Raw genomic sequence first — 20,996 nt, 5'->3', positions numbered from 1 at the left:
CTTTTACAAACCCATTTATTTCACTTTAACAGACACTACACAAAACTATATCTTCGCATCACCTCCCACAAAGGCCACCTGAAGCCTCTTTACATATCAGTGTCAACTATTGGATACTTAACATAAATGTGACAACTAATTGGAATGTCTCTTAGCCCATTACTTAACAGTCCAAAGACGTGCAAATTAGGTGGATTGGCCATGCTAAATTGCCCTTAGTGTCCAAAAAGGTCAGGAAGGATTATTGGGTTAGTGGGATAGGGTGGAAGTGATGGCTTAAATGGGTCGGTGCAGACTCGATGGGCTGAATGACTTCCTTCTTTATTGTATGTTCTATGTTTTCTTACTCATCAAAATTGCCAGTCCCCGTGGCTTTGAATCAAACCCCGAGTGGAAAACCTGACCTACCCCTCCCTTCCTTAGCCTAACCTGGTCCTGAAGGCAAAGGTACGTCTCCTGCAGAAAGACCACCTCCGCTTTTAAGTATAGATCCGAGATCTTTTGACCAGTCCATTAAGCCCTCGCACATTCCACGTTCTCAGCCTTACCGGGAGCATACACCTCCATTCGCCTCTACCATCTGCCATCCTCCCCTTTTGGCTCTACCCCCGTTAATTTCACCCTATACCTGGCCCATCCAAGATGGCCCCTTTCTTCGCCCCGACCATGTTTCTTCTCCAACCTCGCCGCGTCGTGTCACCCTCCGTTCCCTTCCCACAGTACCACTCCAGGCCTCCCCAATTTGTTTTCTTGCTCCTCCATCTTTGCTCTCAATGTCTTGCAAAGGTCTCCTAAGAGCCCCACCTCCACTTCCAATGCCACCACCCTCTAAATCTCTCAGATCTGCGCCTCCAAACATTTCTCCACCCTCTCCATCAAGCCCTTCGGGGTGCCACAGCTCCTTCAATGGCCTTCAAGCGATCCTCCTGCATCTCTTTCCTCTGCTGACAGAACTCTTCCTTGATGAAGGCCATCAACTGTTCCATCTGGGGCTTTCCAACTTGCACTAACCCTTCCCCCTCCGCCACCCTTCCACTGGCTACTGCGCCACAGGTCTCTTCCAACTCTTTGGCCAGGTCTTTCACCTTCTTCTGCCAGGTTTGGTAACCAACAGACTTATCACTCCCGGGGGGAACCTCTCCTCCGACCTTCAGCTACACTTTTCTGTTGAAGTTGCACCCAATTTCAGGTAAAAAGAGCTCTTCACCCTGTGTGCAACCACTCACACCATGGCCGCCACCAGAAGTCCCATAACAGTCCCTTCTTTTGATCATATGAGTATAATCAAACCGGAACAAACCAGTTCAGTTGGGCACTTGAACTCCATTTGCATGCGCCAATCTCTTTTTTTCTTGCGAAGATATCACACTTCAGTTATGCTGAGACAAGAGAAACTTGGATTATTCTCTGTAGAGGAAATGAAAATTGCTTATTGTCACGAGTAGACTTCAATGAAGTTACTGTGAAAAGCCCTAGTCGCCACATTCCGGCGCCTGTTCGGGGAGGCTGTTACGGTAATCGAACCGTGCTGCTGGCCTGCTTGGTCTGCTTTCAAAGCCAGCGATTTAGCCCAGTGTGCTAAACAGCCCCTAAGGAGAGGTTATGGAGAGATTTCATGAAGCTTTAACAGAGGGGTTTTGATGGAGTGGAGCGAGCAAAACTATTGTCACCGGCATGAAGGTCAGTAACCAAAGGACATAGATTAAGACAATTTGCAATATAACTGGAGGAGGATAAAACATTTTTAAGTAGTGAGCTGTTCTGGTCTGGAATGTGTTGCCTGAATGAATGATGGAAGCAGATCCAACAGTAACCATCAAAAGGAAATTGGATAAATACTTGTTAAAATAAGACTGCAGGACAGTGGGGAAAGAGCAGTGGGAATGGGACAAATTATTAACCCTTTCAGAGAGCTGGTACAAATGATGGGGCCAAATGGCCATTTTGTGCTGTATAATTCAGTGACTAACTATTGACAAGGGCGCTTGGCCAATCTTAACTTGTCTATCCAGAAAGGCCATATGGTTCCCCATTGCAGTATCTGCCCACTCAAGTAACTCATGATGTGCAGGTAGTCCACAATAAAATGATTAAATTCTTCTGTGAAGACCTTCTCGATATCAGTCCTAAATTTGCCTAGTAGTTTAAAAAGTCTCTCCCAATTTAGTTTGAAGTAATTTTACCTGATCCCAGTTTGCCACCTTAAATGCCTAAATAGAATCAGTTCTCATCACGCTTTGACAATTGAGAAGCCCATATTTCTCCAGTGATTCTCATCACTCAGATCTCTAAGCCCAGGGACATCTCCCACTGTTTGAATGTATCTGCATAAGGGCCAAGGTTGATTTCGACTGGCTGTAATGAAATGAGTGACAGCGAATCAGTGCCCATTTTCCAACCCACGTAATTTTCTTTCCCATTTGACCTCAACTGAAATGAAAATTGAATGGGGTGATTGTGTCAGCTGTGACACATTTTGCTGCAATTTCACCTCAAAAGTCAAGAGATTGTGGGCTCAAGTCCCACTCCAGAGACTTGAGCAGCAGATCTAGGCTGACACCCCAATACAGTAGTGAAGGAGTGCTGCATTGTTGGAGCTGCTGTCTTCTGGATAAGACTTCAGGCGGATGTTAAATACCAGAAACAACTCCTGCCAAATCTGCATTCTCTCAGCGCAGCTGGCCCTAAGGTGCTGCAGAAAGTTAAAAGGCTAGTCGCCCTGTCTCAATTCCAGTCTCTTGCCAGTTTTAAATTGTACATGGATGTCAACTCCCCTTTCTTCCAAGTTTTCAACTGTTTGCATATTTGAAAAGCCTTCTTACCGGGACTGTCTCTGGCCAGTTGCTTTGCTTCCTGGAAAGCCACCTTTTCTTCTTGAATGAACATTCGATCAATCATCACCATCTCAGCTGAGGGTTTTGTCCTCTGACAAAATACACAAAACAAAGTAGTAAACGCCAGGACTTGGAAACATGGGAGTAGCTATTCAGCCCCTTTAGCCCGTTTTCTCATTGAATTAGATCAGGGCTGCACACAGCAATTAGCAACAGTAGTGGGCCTTATTGCCCGTCAACATTGCTACACTATTTAATACGATCATGACTGATCCTGGATTTCAACTGCATTTTCCCGCCCGCTCCTCATATTCCTTAATTCCCTGGGAAACCAAAAATGTTTCTATCCCACCTTTAAAAATATTTACTGATGGAGCATCCACAACCCTCTGGGGTAAAGATTCACAACCTCTTCAGTGAAGAAAATTCTAAGCTGTACTTCAACTTAGTCCCCTTGGCCGGGCTTCTCGGTTCCCTGCTACTAAGAATCAAGCCAGGAACACTTTCCCTTTCACAGAAAACATAGAAACATAGAAAATTGCTTTCCTCACATAGAATCCCTCCAGGGTCTGGTATTTGACCCATCAAAACTATGCCGACCCTCTGAAAAGGCACGCTACCTAGGTCCACTTCCCCGCCCTATACCCATAACCTCATCTAACCTGCACATCTTTGGACAGTGGAGGAAACTGGAGCACCCGAAGGAAACCCAAGCAGATATGGGGAGAAGATGCAAACCCCAGACAGTCACCTAAGGTTGCAATTGAACCCCGGTCCCTGGCACAGTGAGGCAGCAGTGAGGCTACTGTGCCATTGCGCTGCCCTCAGCCGTATGATTTTGAAACTGATGCTTTTTGAAGTGTCAGAGCCTTCCTAGAAAGCCCACAACATTAAACAACCTTGAAATCTCCTGCGATCCATTGAAATGGGTTAGCACTGCTGCCTCACAGTGACAGGGACCTGGCTTCAATTCCGGACTTGGGTGACTGTCTGTGTGGAGTTTGCACGTTCTCCCTGTGTATGCGTGGGTTTCCTCCAGTTGCTCCGATTTCCTCCCACAGTCCAAAGTTGTGCAAGTTAGGTGGATTGGCCATGATAAAATTGCCCTTAGTGTCCAAAGATGTGTAGCATAGATTGGGTTATGGAGATTGTGTGTGTGTGTGTGTGTGTGTGTGTGTGTGTGTGGGGGTGGGGGGGGGGGTGTGGGGGTGGTGGTGCCTGGGAAGGGTGCTCTTTCAGAGGGTTGGTGCAGACCCAAGGGCCTAATGGCCTCATTCTGCACAGTAGGGATTCGATGAAAAGCTGAGCATTCATTCAATTTCACAATGTTGTACCTTTAACTAGCCTTTGATTGACAGTTGAATGGTTGCACACAGCTGCCAGGAGTTGTGTTTATTTATCTTTCCCTTCATGCTTTAATGCATCTAAAGTATCCTCCATTCATCCTGACTGTAACGTTTATGAACATTCTTGTTCTGATCGATAGCTGCTGGCCATTTCAACAATGCTAAGTACTTTCTGCAGTCAGAAGAGAGGAAGCGAAAGCACTTGGTACCTTGGTAGCTGAAGGAGGTGCTATGAGAGGGCTAGTGTGGTCACCCTAATGCGTGCCTGGTGTTTGCGGGGGGGGGGTGACCCGTTATTCCCGTGGTGGGGAGGAGGTGGATACACCTCCTTGATGAAGAGTTGGGGGTGCTCCCCTCGTCAGCGGGAGGGGTCAATGCTTTTTTGGGGGGGTGGGGCTTATCTTTGGACATTGGGGTTGGGGCACCCATTCCAAATGGCGATCAAACACCAGTAAGTCCAGGGAAACCGGTATGTGTAGCGCTATGCATATTCTTGCATAGCAATGGTCTGTGAATTCCACCTGGGCGATGCACCAGCGAGACACGGTCACGATTCACCACTGACGGGAGCACTTAGTTTCTGGATTGGAGAATCTGCCCCTTACTGCTGCTCCATATCACTTGATACCTTTCCCCAACAAAAAATAGATTCATCTCAGTTTTGAAATTTTTGGCTGGCTCTCTTCCTTTTTGAGTGAGAGTTCAAAATTTTTTCACGAGCCACTGTATGAAGAGGTGCTTCCTGACATCACCACTGATGGCCTAGTTTGAATTTTAAGATTATGCCTTAATCTCTGAGATTTCCTTACCACAGGAAACAGTTTATCTCTATCTATCAAATCTTTTTACATTTCTAAATGGTGTGGGGGTGGTGTGGTAAATAGTGAGGGTCAAGGCCTTAGATTATAGGGTGATATAAATGGGCTGGTTAGATGGGCAGAACAAAGGCTAATGGAATTTAACCTTGAAAAGTGGGAGGTAATGCATTTTGGGAGGACTATCAAGGCAAGGGAATATACAATGAATGGTCAGGCCCCAGGAAGTACAAAGGATTGAAAGGACATTGGTGTACAGGTTCACAGATCTCTGAAGACAGCTGGGCAGGTAGTTAAGGTGGTTAAGAAGGTCTATGGGATTCTTGCCTTTATTAATCGAGGCACTGAATATAAGAGGAGAGAGGTAATGCTGGAGCTGTATAAAATGCTGGTTAGACTCCAGATGGAGTACGGTGTACAGTTCTGGTCATCGCACTATAGAATGTAAATGATTGCATTGGAGAGGGTGCAGAGGAGATTCATCAGAATGTTGCCTGGGCTGGAGCGTTTCAGCTCTCAAGAGAGACTGAATGGGCTGTGGTTGTTTTCCCTGGAGCAAAGAGGCTGAGGGGGGGAACCTGATTCAGGTGCAAAGAATTATGAGGGACATAGATAGGGAGGATAGGAAGGTACCTTTCCCCTTAGAAGAGGGGGAAATAACCAGGGGGCATTGATTTAAGGTAATGGGCAGGAGGTTTAGAGGAAATATAAGGAAAAACATTTTCACCCCGAGGGTGGTTGGAATCTGGAACTCGCTACCTGAAAGGGTGGAAGAGGCGGGAATCCTCACAACTTCCAAGAAGTATTTGGATCAGCACCTGAAATGCCATTGCATACAAGGCTATGTACCAAGAGCTGGAAAATGGGATTAGAAGAGTTGGGTGCTTAGAATAGTTAGGTCGGTACAGATGTGATGGGTCGAAGGGCCTCTTTCTTTGCTGTGACTCTGACTCTAAAAACCTCAGTCAGATAACCCCTCGATCTTCGAAACTCAAGGGCAGATTAGTGGAAACTCTCCTTGTAATTTAACCTTTAAGCCTTGGTATCATTCTGGTAAATTTCAGAAGGTAAGGTGCTGTGCCTGCACTCACTGTTTCTCGACTAGCGAAGGGGAGAAAAATAGGGAATTTCTATTCCCTGGTGGTGGTCTGGTTTCTTTTTGGAAAGAGCATGCACTTAAAGTAACATGAACACCGTACCCTGGATTCTTCAAAGAGCAACAGCCGGTATTTGTTCAGCATGACCTGCGTTCGTTTAAGGAGTTGTGCTGATACGACCTCAAACTCTTCATCCACTGGGAGGGGAAAAAAGAATCAGGCGTACAGTGAGAAAACTACTAAAATAGTGACAACACCACACCATACATCTTGTGAAACTGCAATTAGCTTTCTGTTTCAGGCCAACGGAAGACAGTTCAATCTGGCACCTGTTTGTATAACATTTTTAAAATCCTACAGTGCAGAAGGCCATTTAGCCCATTAAGTCTGCACCGATCCTCTGCAACGGCATCTTACCTAGGCACACTCCCTCACCCTCATTCCTGTAACCCATAATTCAACCGAACATGCACATCGATGGACAATACGGGACAATTTAGCATGGCCAATCCACCTAACCTGCACTTCTTTGGACTGTGGGAGGAAACTGGAGTGCCTGGAAGAAACCCACGCAGACACAGGGAGAACGTGCAAACTCTACACAGACAGTTACCTCAGGTTTGAATTGAACCTGAACTGCCCTTCATCCATAACAAACCGTACAGATTTCTGGCATCTGTAGATTTTGATTTCAAGTGAGCTCAAGGTGAAAAGAATTGTGCTATTCTTGCGGGGGTGACCAAAATTAGGGACCATAAATACTAGACTAATAAATCCAATAGCGAATTTTGAAGACACTCCCTTCCCCAGAGAATTGTGAGATTGTGGAACTCACTACTGCAAGCAATAGTTATAGCATATACCACAGTCAGATTTACGGATAAGCTGGATAAACACAATTAAAGAAAGCACTAAAAGCATATTCAAATAGAGTAAGATGAAGTTGGGTGGTATGAGGTTCATGTGAAGCATAAACACCAGCATAGACCAGTTGGGCAGAAAGACTACTTTCAAAATACTATTCAATTCTTTTCAGTCTTGGCTTGTACATTTTAGGAACTGAAAAGGTTACTAAAGGTTTATATTGCCACTTGCCTTTTACGATGTCGTGCACATTCCCTTGCTAACATAATGGATGCAAGTCCAGCTGCACGCTCATCTTTCATCCCAATTTACAACAGATAGCTGGGAAAATGCAAAATCCTGGCTTGGTACATTGCATCTTCTGGCATTTCCTGCCTTGTGCAGAAAGATCTGGGGCTGGATTCTTGGCCTCGTGATGCCGGAAAGGTTATTGGGCGGACAATCGGTCAGTGAGCAAATATCGAGATTTGCACCTGCCGTCGTTTCGGGCTCATGCTCCGGTCCACCCTGTCGGCGAAACTGAGGTTTACGCATGTGTCGACGAGAGCATGCAAAACTTGCATTTGCATGCATTTAATCTGATTAGCAGGTAGGACACTTCATGCTCCGCCCTTTTGCAATGCCCTGAACCTCTTAGGCAGAAGTAGTATCGCAGTCGCAAATTACTAAAAGTATTTCCAAATGGGGACTGGGCGTCATGGTTGCGGATGGGGAGCGGAAGGCTAAACAAAAAATGAAAAGCTGTTGAAAACTGTCGGGCTTGCTGGGGGATGGCTACTAGGGTTGGGGACAGCAGCAGGTAGTGACTTGGTGCCGGGTCCGTGGACTTGGGGGTGGCCTGGCTCAGACCACAATTGCTGCAATCTGTCTTCTAAATGCACCGCTTTGGTGGTGCTACTTCCAGGGCCCAGGTTGCTGGCTGCTCACACTGCTGAGTGCTGCCTGTGTCCTTCGAATGCTCAGAAGGCCTCTGGTCATCTGGGAGCCGACCCAGGCCGCCCTTCTGGACACCTTCATACACCATATGTATCATCAAGGGGGTGGGCATGGCCAGGCTCAATCAGGAGCCCACCAGGTGTTGGAACCTCTCTGAAGCTCTGCCCCACTGCAGAGGAAGCAGGGGATAAGCAGAGCTCAACCCTACCAGAGGACAACTGCACCATGACCATTGCAATCCTTCCTGGTTCTCTGCCCCTCTCCAACAGAGAGGCCTCACCAGTGAGCCATCCACTCCGCTGGATAACCAGCTGTCTCCTCCGGGTGAGACTGGCAGCGCTGACTGCCTCTGCCATCATCTCCCAAGCAGTGTACAGGGGGGGCAGGTTTGAGTTTGCGGCCCACCCTGGGGAAGAGGGTTCCTCGCCACTTCTCACTGGCATGGAGCTGTGGGTCCACCTCGGACTCCCGATCTCGGGGGGGGGGGGGGGGGGGGGCGGCGGCGGCAGGTCTTCTGATACTTGAAAATCAGATCATATTCAGCATGAACTCTACTGTTCTCTTTACATATTAAAGTTCTATTGGACTAGAAAATGAGATACTTAGACTAAGAAGACTTCTCACGTCTAGAGACACCTGAGGCTGACAATAGCCATATGTACATCAGTTTTTCATAGCCAGTTTTTCTTCGAACAGGCTTCTAGCCTGAAGCCAGGGGCTACGGCTTGAGAGGAGCCACTCCACGTAAAGCATAGCTGACCAGGAATCTCTCACGCTCTTATCACCTACCAGAAGAAAGTTGGAAGGATTTGCAGGTTGAGAATTAAACTGTTTGGCTGTGTTGCTAACACACTTTCCGTGGCCATCAATTCCTGGGCTGCAATCCTGTGTTCCGGAATCTAGATTTGGTGCTGAGTGTGAGCTTGGAAGTCCTCCACTAGGGGGGTGTGATCTTGCATTGTTCAGCATGTTATATATGCATCCGTGAGGAACTCGCTGAATCTTGTGGCAGGAGTAGGCAGGAAGTCACTGTCCATGCCATTACCTCATGGGGTCAAAGCTCGGAGAGTCATATCTAAATGGCGCCTGGATAACCATTCACTCATTGCACGCCAGGAGGAATTCCAAATTCTGCATCGACCAACACGTCACAGAGGAGACAATACGTGGCCCCATGGTTTAGCAAAGCCTGACTGCAGCTTCTCTTCCAGGCTGTCCAGGAAAGGTGGGAGGTGCTGTTTCCCAGGGATGCCAGCAGCAGGTCTTCCTGTCTGACAATAGTGGCCAGGGCGGAGGTCACAGCAGAAGCTAGCACACTTGTGGCCCACAAAAGAACAGGTCAGAAGTGTAAAAAAAGGATGAATGATCGGCTTTGCAATGCCAGGGTAAGTGGCACTGTCTACTCACTCTATGCACATGGAGGGCATGGAAAAACCTAATTTCTACTTCCAGATGTCCAAGGTCACGGGAGAATGGAGTGCTTTGCCAGTTCAAATATGCTCATTTAACGCCAGGGCTCTGTATATCAGCAAGGTTTAGCATATGCAAAGGACCAAACCACCAGCACGGTAGATGTTAAGTGGTGCAAGTTAGTTCAGTTATCATAAATCAAGATACACGAGATCCAAAGGTAGCTGGGGCCTGTCAGCCAGCAGAGAATAGAACAAGGAAATGTGTCAACAATTTACACTGCCTGAAATCTGATAGCTATCAGATTGTCACAGGCCTTGCAACATGCCCCTCTGTGACATCCTGGCCATCATCATCACCATACCCTTCTCTGTCCTCATCGTCGGAGGAAATGGTTCTCCATGTCTCCCTGTCTGCAGCAGGATTTAGATCGTTTGGAAACTTGGGCGGAGAGATGGCAGATGGAGTTTAATCCGGACAAATGTGAGGGAATGCATTTTGGGAGGTCTAATGCAGGTAGGGAATATACAGTGAATGGTAGAACTCTAAAGAGTATTGAAAGTCAGAGAGATCTAGGTGTACAGGTCCACAGGTCACTGAAAGGGGCAACACAGGTGGAGAAGGTAGTCAAGAAGGCATACGATATGCTTGCCTTCATTGGCCGGGGCATTGAGTATAAGAATTGGCAAGTCATGTTGCAGCTATATAGAACCTGAGTTAGGCCACACTTGGAGTATAATGTTCAATTCTGGTCGCCACATTACCAGAAGGATGTGGAGGATTTAGAGAGGGTGCAGAAGAGATTTACCAGGATGTTGCCTGGTATGGAGGGCATTAGCTATGAGGAGCGGTTGAATAAACTCAGTTTGTTCTCACTGGAACGACGGAGGTTGAGGGACGACCTGATAGGTCTGCAAAATTATGAGGGGCATAGACAGAGTGGATCGTCAGAGGCTTTTCCCAGGGTAGAGGGCTCAATTACTAGAGGGCATAAGTTTAAGGTGCGAGGGGCAAGGTTTAGAGTAGATGTACGAGGCAAGTTTTTTACACAGAGGGTAGTGGGTGCCTGGAACTCGCTGCCGGAGGAGGTGGTGGAAGCAGGGACGATAGTGACATTTAAGGGGCATCTTGATAAATACATGAATAAGAACATAAGAACTAGGAGCAGGAGTAGGCCATCTGGCCCCTCGAGCCTGCTCCGCCATTCAATTAGATCATGGCTGATCTTTTGTGGACTCAGCTCCACTTTCTGGCCCGAACGCCATAACCCTTAATCCCTTTATTCTTCAAAAAACGATCTATCTTTACCTTAAAAACATTTAATGAAGGAGCCTCAACTGCTTCACTGGGCAAGGAATTCCATAGATTCACAACCCTTTGGGTGAAGAAATTCCTCCTAAACTCAGTCCTAAATCTACTTCCCCTTATTTTGAGGCTATGTCCCCTAGTTCTGCTTTCACCCGCCAATGGAAACAACCTGCCCACATTTATCCTATCTATTCCCTTCATAATTTTAAATGTTTCTATAAGATCCCCCCTCATCCTTCTAAATTCCAACGAGTACAGTCCCAGTTTACTCAACCTCTCCTCATAATCCAACCCCTTCAGCTCTGGAATTAACCTAGTGAATCTCCTCTGCACACCCTCCAGTGCCAGTATGTCCTTTCTCAAGTAAGGAGACCAAAACTGAACACAATTAGTGTGGCCTCACTAACACCTTATACAATTGCAACATAACCTCCCTAGTCTTAAACTCCATCCCTCTAGCAATGAAGGACAACATTCCATTTGCCTTCTTAATCACCTGTTGCACCTGAAAACCAACTTTCTGTGACTCATGCACTAGCACACCCAGGTCTCTCTGCACAGCGGCATGCTTTAATATTTTATCGTTTAAATAATAATCCCGTTTGCTGTTATTCCTACCAAAATGGATAACCTCACATTTGTCAACATTGTATTCCATCTGCCAGACCCAAGCCCATTCACTTAACCTATCCAAATCCCTCTGCAGACTTCCAGTATCCTCTGCATTTTTCGCTTTACCACTCATCTTAGTGTCATCTGCAAACTTGGACACATTGCCCTTGGTCCCCAACTCCAAATCATCAATGTAAATTGTGAACAATTGTAGGCCCAACACGGATCCCTGAGGGACACCACTAGCTACTGATTGCTAACCAGAGAAACACCCATTAATCCCCACTCTTTGCTTTCTATTAATTAACCAATCCTCTATCCATGCTACTACTTTACCCTTAATGCCATGCATCTTTATCTTATGCAGCAACCATTTGTGTGGCACCTTGTCAAAGGCTTTCTGGAAATCCAGATATACCACATCCATTGGCTCCCCGTTATCTACTGCATTGGTAATGTCCTCAAAAAATTCCACTAAATTAGTTCTTTATGAACCCATGCTGCGTCTGCCAAATGGGACAATTACTATCCAGATGCCTCGCAATTTCTTCCTTGATGATAGATTCCAGCATCTTCCCTAGTACCGAAGTTAAGCTCACTGGCCTATAATTTCCTGCTCTCTGCCTACCTCCTTTTTTAAACAGTGGTGTCACGTTTGCTAATTTCCAATCCACCGGGACCACCCCAGAGTCTAGTGAATTTTGGTAAATCATCATTAGTCAAAAAGGGCGACAGTACAAGGTACAATGACTGAGGGGAGCTCAGTGAATAGGCCCAGTAATAACAAAAGGAATAAAACTGGAGATGTCAAGATTCAAAACAGAGGCAAAAAAACAAACATAAGTGTACTTTACCTGAATGCTCGTAGTATTCGGAATAAAGTAAATGAGTTGATGGCACAAATCATCGTGAATGACTATGATTTAGTGGCCATTACTGAAACATGGTTAAAGGATGGTCACGACTGGGAGTTAAATATCCGAGGGTATCAAACTATTCGGAAGGACAGAGTGGATGGTAAGGGAGGTGGTGTTGCTCTGTTTTTTAAGGATGACATCCGGGCAATAGTAAGGGATGACATCGGTGCTATGGAGGATAAGGTTGAATCCATTTTGGGTGGAAATCAGGAATAGTAAGGCGAAAAAGTCACTCGTAGGAGTAGTCTATCGGCCACCAAATAGTAACGTTATGGTGGGGCAGGCAATAAACAAAGAAATAACTGATGCATGTAGAAATGGTATAGCAGTTACCATGGGGGATTTTAATCTACATGTCGATTGGTTTAACCAGGTCGGTCAAGGCAACCTTGAGGAGGAGTTTATAGAATGTATCCGTGATAGTTTCCTAGAACAGTATGTAATGGCACCTACGAGGCAACAAGCGGTCCTAGATCTTGTCCTGTGTAATGAGACAGGATTGATTCATGATCTCATAGTTAGGGATCCTCTCGGAAGGAGCGATCACAATATGGTGGAATTTAAAATACAGATGGAGGGTGAGAAAGTAAAATCAAATACTAGTGTTTTGTGTTTAAACAAAGGAGATTACAATGGAATGAGAGAAGAACTAGCTAAGGTAGACTGGGAGCAAAGACTTTATGGTGGAACAATTGAGGAACAATGGAGAACCTTCCAAGCAATTTTTCACAGTGCTCAGCAAAGGTTTATACCAACAAAAAGGAAGGACGGTAGAAAGAGGGAAAATCGACCGTGGATATCTAAGGAAATAAGGGACAGTATCAAATTGAAGGAAAAAGCATATAAAGTGGCAAAGATTGGTGGGAGACTAGAGGACTGGGAAATCTTTAGGGGGCAACAGAAAGCTACTAAAAAAGCTACAAAGAAGAGTAAGATAGAGTATGAGAGTAAACTTGCTCAGAATATAAAAACAGACAGTAAAAGCTTTTACAAATATATAAAACAAAAAAGAGTGGCTAAGGTAAATATTGGTTCTTAGAGGATGAGAAGGGAGTTTTAATAATGGGAGATGAGGAAATGGCTGAGGAACTGAACAGGTTTTTTGGGTCGGTCTTCACAGTGGAAGACACAAATAACATGCCAGTGACTGAAAGAAATGAGGCTATGACAGGTGAGGACATTGAGATAATTGTTATCACTAAGGAGCTAGTGATGGGCAAGCTAATGGGGCTAAAGGTAGACAAGTCTCCTGGCCCTGATGGAATGCATCCCAGAGTGCTAAAAGAGAATAGGATGGGAATAAAGGGATACGGACCCAGGAACTGTAGAAGATTGTAGTTTAGTCGGGCAGCATGGTCGGCACGGGCTTGGAGGGCCTGTTCCTGTGCTGTACTTTTCTTTGTTCTTTTGTTCTTGTTCTCAGCCAAGACAACCACTCCTTTGTAGCACAAAGTTATGCAGGGTGCAGCAGGCACCAATGATCTGGGACACGCTCTGCGGTCAGTACTGGAGAACACTTCCTGAGTTGTTCAAACACCTGAACTTCACCTTTAGGAGGGCTAACGAATGATCCATGATGACCTTGGTGAAGCATGTGCTTCATTGTACCTCTCAGCAGTATTCTGTAGATGGCAAACTGGCATTGTCAGCCTTCTGGGGATATCCCTTGTTCCCAAGGAGCCAACCCTGCAATTGCTGAGGCCTTTCAAAAACCTGTGGCATTGAGAGTGGTTCAGAATGTAGGCGTTGTGGGGTGGCATGTGGCACAGTGGTTAGCACTGGGACTGTGGCGCTGAGGATTCGGGTTCGAATCCCAGTCCTGGGTCACAGTCCGTGTGGAGTTTGCACATTCTCCCCATGTCTGCATGGGTTTCACCCCCACAACCCAAAGATGTGCTGGTTAGGTGAAATGGCCACGCTAAATTGCCCCTTAATTGGAAAAGAAAAATAATGGGCTACTCTAAAATTTTTTTAAAAGAACGTAGGTGTTGTGAGAGCTCCAAGTAATAACACGCAGGATTTGTCTTCTGTGATCACATATCAGCTGCACAATCAAAGAATGGAACCATTTCCTGTTGGTAAATGTGATTGGCTAATGCCAGGGAGCTCTTGAGGCCAGATGTATGCAGTCAATAGCCCGCTCCAGGTAAAATTGGACAAATTGGCATGCTCTCCTGAATAGGGCATCTGCCACCTCCCAGATGCACTTGTGTGTCGCTGACTGGGAGATTCTGCACAGGGCCATAGTGGAGCCCTGGAAGGAGCCACTAGCCAAGACGTTTCAACGCGGTGATGACCTTTAATGCCACCAGCATGGGATTCCCTCCAAGTCTTTGCAGACACAGATCCTCATGGAGAAGCTGGCAGGTGTGAGCAAACACATTCCAGGGTATCCAATGGTGCTTCCGGCATTGCCTATCCCTCATCTGTAGATAGGTGCACTGCCTGCAACATCGCCGTGGTCGGGCTAATCATAGAGTTTACAATGCAGAAGGAGGCCATTCGGCCCATCGAGTCTGCACTGGCCCTTACAAAGAGCACCCTACTGAAGCCTATCTACCCTATCCCAGTAACCCCACTTAACATTTTTTGGACACTAAGGGCAATTTAGCATGGCCAATCCACCTAACCCACACATCTTTGGACTGTGGGAGGAAACCGGAGCACCCGGAGGAAACCCACGCAGACACGGGGAGGAACGTGCAGACTCCGCACAGACAGTGACCCAGCCGGGAATCGAACCGGGGACCCTGACGCTGTGAAGCAACTGTGCTAACCACTATGCTACCGTGCTGCCCAGAATCGCATTGGATCCTGGTTACCAGCATCCTGACCTTCTTGAAGATCTGCTGCCTCTTGCTGCTCAGGCTGTTGCTCCTCTTGGCCCTGCGCCAGCCTGCCCTGGACCCGTCTCTCCCTCATCTAGATGAGAGTCAGCCTGGAGCCTGCATCATCTAGGCCTCACTGGATTTGTGAACTCATTCCTGTAATCAATCTAGTGTGCGTATTCTTTTCAATTTTGCCTTCACCAGGCTGGTGCCCATCCTTGTGCTTGGTTTGAAAATCACTTATCATAAGTAGGTTTCAATGAAGTTACAGTGAAAAGACCCTAGTTGCCACCCCATCACTTCCAGATGAAGAATATCCCAGAGGACCAGAGAGGGGCTTTCCTCTGTTCATCCATGTCTGCACATGAAGATGTTGCTCTTTGTCCAGGGTGATGAGAGTCATGTATGATAACCCTCCCTCAGAAAGTATTCAGCTTACCTCCATTACCCTCAAGGCTCTGTAGAGAGACAATTACATTGGCAGCATAGAAAGTCTCACCACATGAGCCCTTGTCATCCATGACCATTCACCTGGGAAGGATGGAGGTTGGGAATTGAAAGTTTGCTACCATCCATCAGCTGTGTCCCTTGGAGGCATCCATCTCCCTCCCTTCCTAACTCTGACTGCAGGCGATGACAAATGGCACAGAATGAAAGGCAGATCCAGACCTGGCTGGAATTTCAATATTATATGACCCATAAGCCATGGAACAAACCTGCTGCTGTTGAGATTCACCATAGAAGGGAGAACAGAGCTGAGCATGGTCCTCATTCAGTTGCCTCATTATCTTTAGTTGGCTGATTGTGCTCACCTTGAAATCCACCCACCAAACAAAGGCCCTCCTCCCACTTTGAGGGATTGCAATTTCAGAAGCACAGCATTGTATATCAGAGAATATGTCACATTCCAGGTGATCTCCTCCACCCTTCCAGTCACCCATTAACTTCCTCCTTCACCCCGACCCACCCAATATAACCATTCCTCTCCTCTCCGTCATCCTTGAACCTCCCCTGGTGACCTTGCACCAATAACTATCACCTTCCATATTCCTTATTTCCCCTCTGAGCCGTATTCCCATTCCGGTACCCACCCTTAACCAGACCCTTCCCAGTAACAAAAGTACCTCTTTCATTGACCCCCACAATGAAGCCTTCAGCAACCTGACTACTATCCTGGGCGTGCCACCCGACTGAATACCAAATCTTCCTCAATGACTGTCCCTCTACTGCTCATCATCCTCAGTTCAACCCCCCAAGACTCCCCTGTCAACAGCACAGACCCCACCCTCTAGGACCATCTCTACAATCATCCTGCCCAGTAACCCACTCCCGGACACAACCACAAGATGCCCAGACCCCAGAGGATAGGCCCATTCCTCCCACTGCACATCGCTGCACTTTCATATTCCCTCAATGCCTCCCTCCCTGCGCCCAGCCTTATCATGCCCTCACTCTACCCTTGGCATGCCCTCTCTGTCCTGCCTCCACTCCACCCTTAGACTGCCTCCTGTGTTCAACCCTTACGCAGCTTTGCTGACCAGCACCTGACCTTTGCTAGCATTGACCAAGAAGGCCATAGCACGTTTATTCACTTCAAAGTCCAGGAAGAAATCAAGCTTGGCAAGTACGCGCCACTTACTTCTCACTGACGAGGAATTTTTTTGGGAGGATAAATTTAGAGTACCCAATTTTTTTTCCAATTATGGGGCAATTTAATGTGGCCAATCCACCTGCCCTGCACATCTTTGGATCGTGGGGGCGAAACCCACGCAAACATGGGGAGAATGTGCAGACTCCACACGGACAGCGACCCAGAGCCGGGATCGAACCTGGGACCTCGGCGCCGTGAACCAGAGTCCTAACCATTGTGCCACCGTGCTGCCCAACTGCCGAGGAATTTAATTCATGTTAATCAGCATGCAGACTTGCTGATGCAAAAGGATCTCTTGACATGGTTTTTAAAGTCCCACAAATTTAATTCAGGAAACTGATACTTAGCCTCACGCTAAATTAAATTCTTCCACCTGCCAAGCTTCCCTCTGCCAGCTGGCCCGGAAGATTACATCCCTGGAGTGGCACTCAAATCCGGCGCTGCTGGCTCAGTGGGAGAAATACTACTGACTGCACCATAGGATCTCCCTTGCATGAGATACGGTGTCGGAAAATAATCTTTTGGGATTTCGTTTCTGAGTAATGTGAACCATGATGTGTGATGACTGTAGCATTTTTGGGAGGAGCAGGTGACTTTGGACCTGTTGCCCCAAAGCTCTCGAACATTAGGGCTTCCTTCACCTCCACCCTGGGTCTGTTGTCGATTCATTGATAGAGTTTGACCGGAACAATTAACCAACGACTCCATTATCATTACATCATGTGGATGGTGGGAAGTGAATTAAAGAGACCTTAGTCTTTCTTTGTCAAGTAATTCCTCTGCTCTGGTCATTAGTTTCAGATAATGGACAACAGAGTATAGTGACTTTCATCTGGAAGATGAGGAGAAATTCATTAACCACCTAGTTGCAGGATAATGAAAAAAATTACCATTATTACTGTTGTAGATGGAGGGAAAGTCTCCACGAGCGGCCAGGCTAACAGGGTACAACTCACTTTATTCCACACTAGTCACAATAATCACTCCTCTCCACACTCAACTTCTCGCAGGGTCTCCTTTTCCAAACTCTTTCCAGGTTGGGATTTATATTCTGTGGAGAGATTCTCCAATTAGGCGGAGACTACACTCCCTAGTCACCTGAGTACCTGATTCTCAGGTGTGTAGGAGGGGAATCGAATGTTACACAGCTTTGTCCCTGTAGGGGTTGTAACACCCCTCCTCCCCCCAGCAAGTCCGTAGAAATGTTCATGTCCTCAGGCGGAGGGTTCTGTGGCTGCTTGGGTTGGAATCGGAGTTCCAGGGCCGTAACAGTCGGTCCTGGAGGCATGTAGCATACTGGGGACCGCCGCTTCCGTGAAGAACATCGCAGCTGGCTGGCCCAGCCGGTAAGGCTGCCTGTACAAGTGGTGCCAGCGTGATATTGCCGGGCAGTCCAATGTCCATATCGGAATCCAACTCGCTGTCTATGCCGTCGCTGGTCGAGTCCACAGGTGTCACTGGTTCCCCGGCATCTCGACGGTCAACAGGAGCGGCTGGGGTCCAGGTTCCCTCCTGGTCTCAGGGCTCCTCCTTGGCCATATGGGGGATGATGCCAGGGTCCTGCCTGAGGCTTCTGGGCTAATGCCAGTGGTTCCTGCTCGCATCGTAGTAAGTGGTCCAGCTGATGGTGTGTCTCTGCCCCCTGCAACTGGACCGTGTAGGAGACGGGCCCCATCGTGTAGAGGACTACACCAGGGATCCATGTGGCTTCAGTCCCAAAGCTCCTCACATTAACCGTGTCATCCGTCATGAAGGTGTGCCCCTGTAGGCAGCGGTAAGAGTCCGACTCTGAGCGGTCCTGCCGCTGACGGACCCATTCCCTGATGTCGAGGAGGAGGAGGCTGAGACGTGTACAGAACCGGCGGCCCATGAGTAACTCTGGCGGTGCAAGGCTGGTTGTGGCGTGAGGCATCGTTTCATAACTGAAAAGAATCCTTGCCCTCCGCGTTTCCCACGACCCTGAGGTCATCTTTTTCTTCGGTTAGCCCATTGGAGGATGGATGGTACCGGGCTGTCCGTATGTGCCTGATGCCATTCGCGGTCCAGAATGAAGCAAACACCTGGCTTGTAAATGCCGCCCCATTGTCGGACCAGGACTTTGGGCAGTCCGTGCGTGCTAAAAATAGCCCTCAGTCTGTCCGTAGTTGCTCGTGTGGTCGACGTGGGGACCCAGTGTACTTCCAGGCACTTTGAGTGGACGTCCACTACTATAAGGAATGTGGCCCCCTGAAACAGGCCAGCAAAGTCGATATGTACACAGGACCAAGCCTTCCCGGGCCACTCGCAGGGGTGCATCGGGGCTGCCAGTGGGGCCTTCTGGTGCTCCTGGCATGGGATGCAATTTTGGGCCACCCGCTCAATCTCGGCATCCAGTCCGGGTCACCAAATGTATCTGCGCGCCAACATTTTCATCTTGAAGACCCAGGGGTGCCTGTTATGGAGGTCTTTCAGCAGGGACAATGAGCGTCCTCGTTCGGGTATGACCACCCGCGTCCCCCACAGGAGGACACCGTCTTTGACGCTTATCTAGGGTAGTTTGCCGGCGTAGGCACTCAGCCTGTCTGGTATCGCCCTTTGTTGGGCCCTGTATTGGACCACATGTTGGACGCACAAAAACTCGGGATCGATCTGGGTCCATTCTCTGATATGAGCTGTCGTTACTGGCAAAGTGTCCATGAAACAGAGAGCGGCTATCACCTCCCCGGTTGGGGCGGGAGCCGGAGGCTTCGTGGGTAGAGGCAGGCGGCTCAATGCGTCCGCATGCGAGATTCTTGTGCCCGGGCAATGCTCCAAAGTGTACTCGTAGGCCGTCAGCAGCAGGGCCCACCGCTGAAGGACAGGGTGGATGGTAAGGGAGGTGGTGTAGCTCTGTTATGTAAGGATGACATCCGGGCAACAGTAAGGGATGACATCGGTGCGATGGAGGATAAGATTGAATCCATTTGGGTGGAAATCAGGAATAGTAAGGCGAAAAAGTCACTGATAGGAGTAGTCTATAGGCCACCAAATAGTAACATGATGGTGGGGCAGGCAATAAACAAAGAAATAACTGATGCATGTAGAAATGGTACCGCAGTTATCATGGGGGATTTTAATCTACATGTCGATTGGTTTAACTAGGTCGGTCAAAGCAGCCTTGAGGAGGAGTTTATAGAATGTATCCACGCTAGTTTCCTAGAACAGTATGTAATGGAACCTACGAGGGAACAAGTGGTCCTAGATCTGGTCCTGTGTAATGAGACAGGAATGATTAATGATCTCATAGGTAGGGATCCTCTCGGAAGGAGCGATCACAATGTGGTGGAATTTAAAATACAGATGGAGGGTGAGAAGGTAAAATCAAACACTAGTGTTTTGTGCTTAAACAAAGGAGTTTACAATGGGATGAGAAAAGAACTAGCTAAGGTAGACTGGGAGCAAAGACTTTATGGTGAAACAGTTGAGGAACAGTGGAGAACCTTCCAAGTGATTTTTCAGTGCTCAGCAAAGATTCATACCAACAAAAAGGAAGGACGGTAGAAAGAGGGAAAATCGACCGTGGATATCTAAGGAAATAAGCAAGAGTATCAAATTGAAGGAAAAAGCATACAAAGTGGCAAAGATTAGTGGGAGACTAGTAGCAACAGAAAGCTACTAAAAAAGTTATAAAGAAGAGTAAGATAGATTATGAGAGTAAACTTGCTCAGAATATAAAAACAGATAGTAAAAGTTTCTACAAATATATAAACCAAAAAAGAGTGGCTGAGGTAAATATTGGTCCTTTAGAGGATGAGAAGGGAGACTTAATAATGGGAGATGAGGAAATGGCTGAGGAACTGAACAGGTTTTTTGGGTCGGTCTTCACAGTGGAAGACACAAATAACATACCAGTGACAGGTGAGGACCTTGAGATGATTGTTATCACTAAGGAGGTAGTGATGGGCAAGCTAATGGGGCTAAAGGTAGATAAGTCTCCTGGCCCTGATGGAATGCATCCCAGAGTGCTAAAAGAGATGGCTAGGGAAATTGCAAATGCACTAGTGATAATTTACCGAAATTCACTAGACTCTGGGATGGTCCCGGTGGATTGGAAATTAGCAAACGTGACATCGCTGTTTAAAAAAGGAGGTAGGCAGAAAGCGGGTAATTATGGGCCAGTGAGCTTAACTTCGGTGGTAGGGAAGATGCTGGAATCTATCATCAAGGAAGAAATAGCGAGGCATCTGGATGGAAATTGTCCCATTGGGCAGACGCAGCATGGGTTCATAAAGGAAAGGTCGTGGCTAACTAATTTAGTGGAATATTTGAGGCCATTACCAGTGCGGTAGATAACGGGGAGCCAATGGGTGTGGTATATATGGATTTCCATAAAGCCTTTGACAAGGTGCCACACAAAAGG

At 47.3% G+C, this 20,996-nt stretch overlaps 1 protein-coding gene across 11 annotated transcripts in view; it reads right to left on the bottom strand.

Annotated features, from left to right (window-relative positions):
* LOC119955584 (BRD4-interacting chromatin-remodeling complex-associated protein-like) overlaps positions 1-20,996 on the bottom strand; it is a 358,633-nt gene that overhangs the window by 25,166 nt on the left and 312,471 nt on the right. For all 11 annotated transcript variants that reach the window (XM_038781953.1, XM_038781963.1, XM_038781974.1 and 8 more), the window contains 2 exons: positions 6,195-6,289; positions 2,823-2,925 (listed from right to left, as the gene is read on the bottom strand). In XM_038781953.1, the coding sequence (XP_038637881.1) occupies positions 2,823-2,925; positions 6,195-6,289 (198 nt within the window). The remainder of the gene's footprint in view (positions 1-2,822; positions 2,926-6,194; positions 6,290-20,996) is intronic.

The sequence above is a fragment of the Scyliorhinus canicula genome, chromosome 2 (assembly GCF_902713615.1).
Source record: "Scyliorhinus canicula chromosome 2, sScyCan1.1, whole genome shotgun sequence".
In the NCBI taxonomy this organism is placed as follows: Eukaryota; Metazoa; Chordata; class Chondrichthyes; order Carcharhiniformes; family Scyliorhinidae; genus Scyliorhinus; species Scyliorhinus canicula.
Note: the sequence above shows the minus strand (reverse complement) of the source record. Positions and strands in the feature narration are given on the sequence as shown.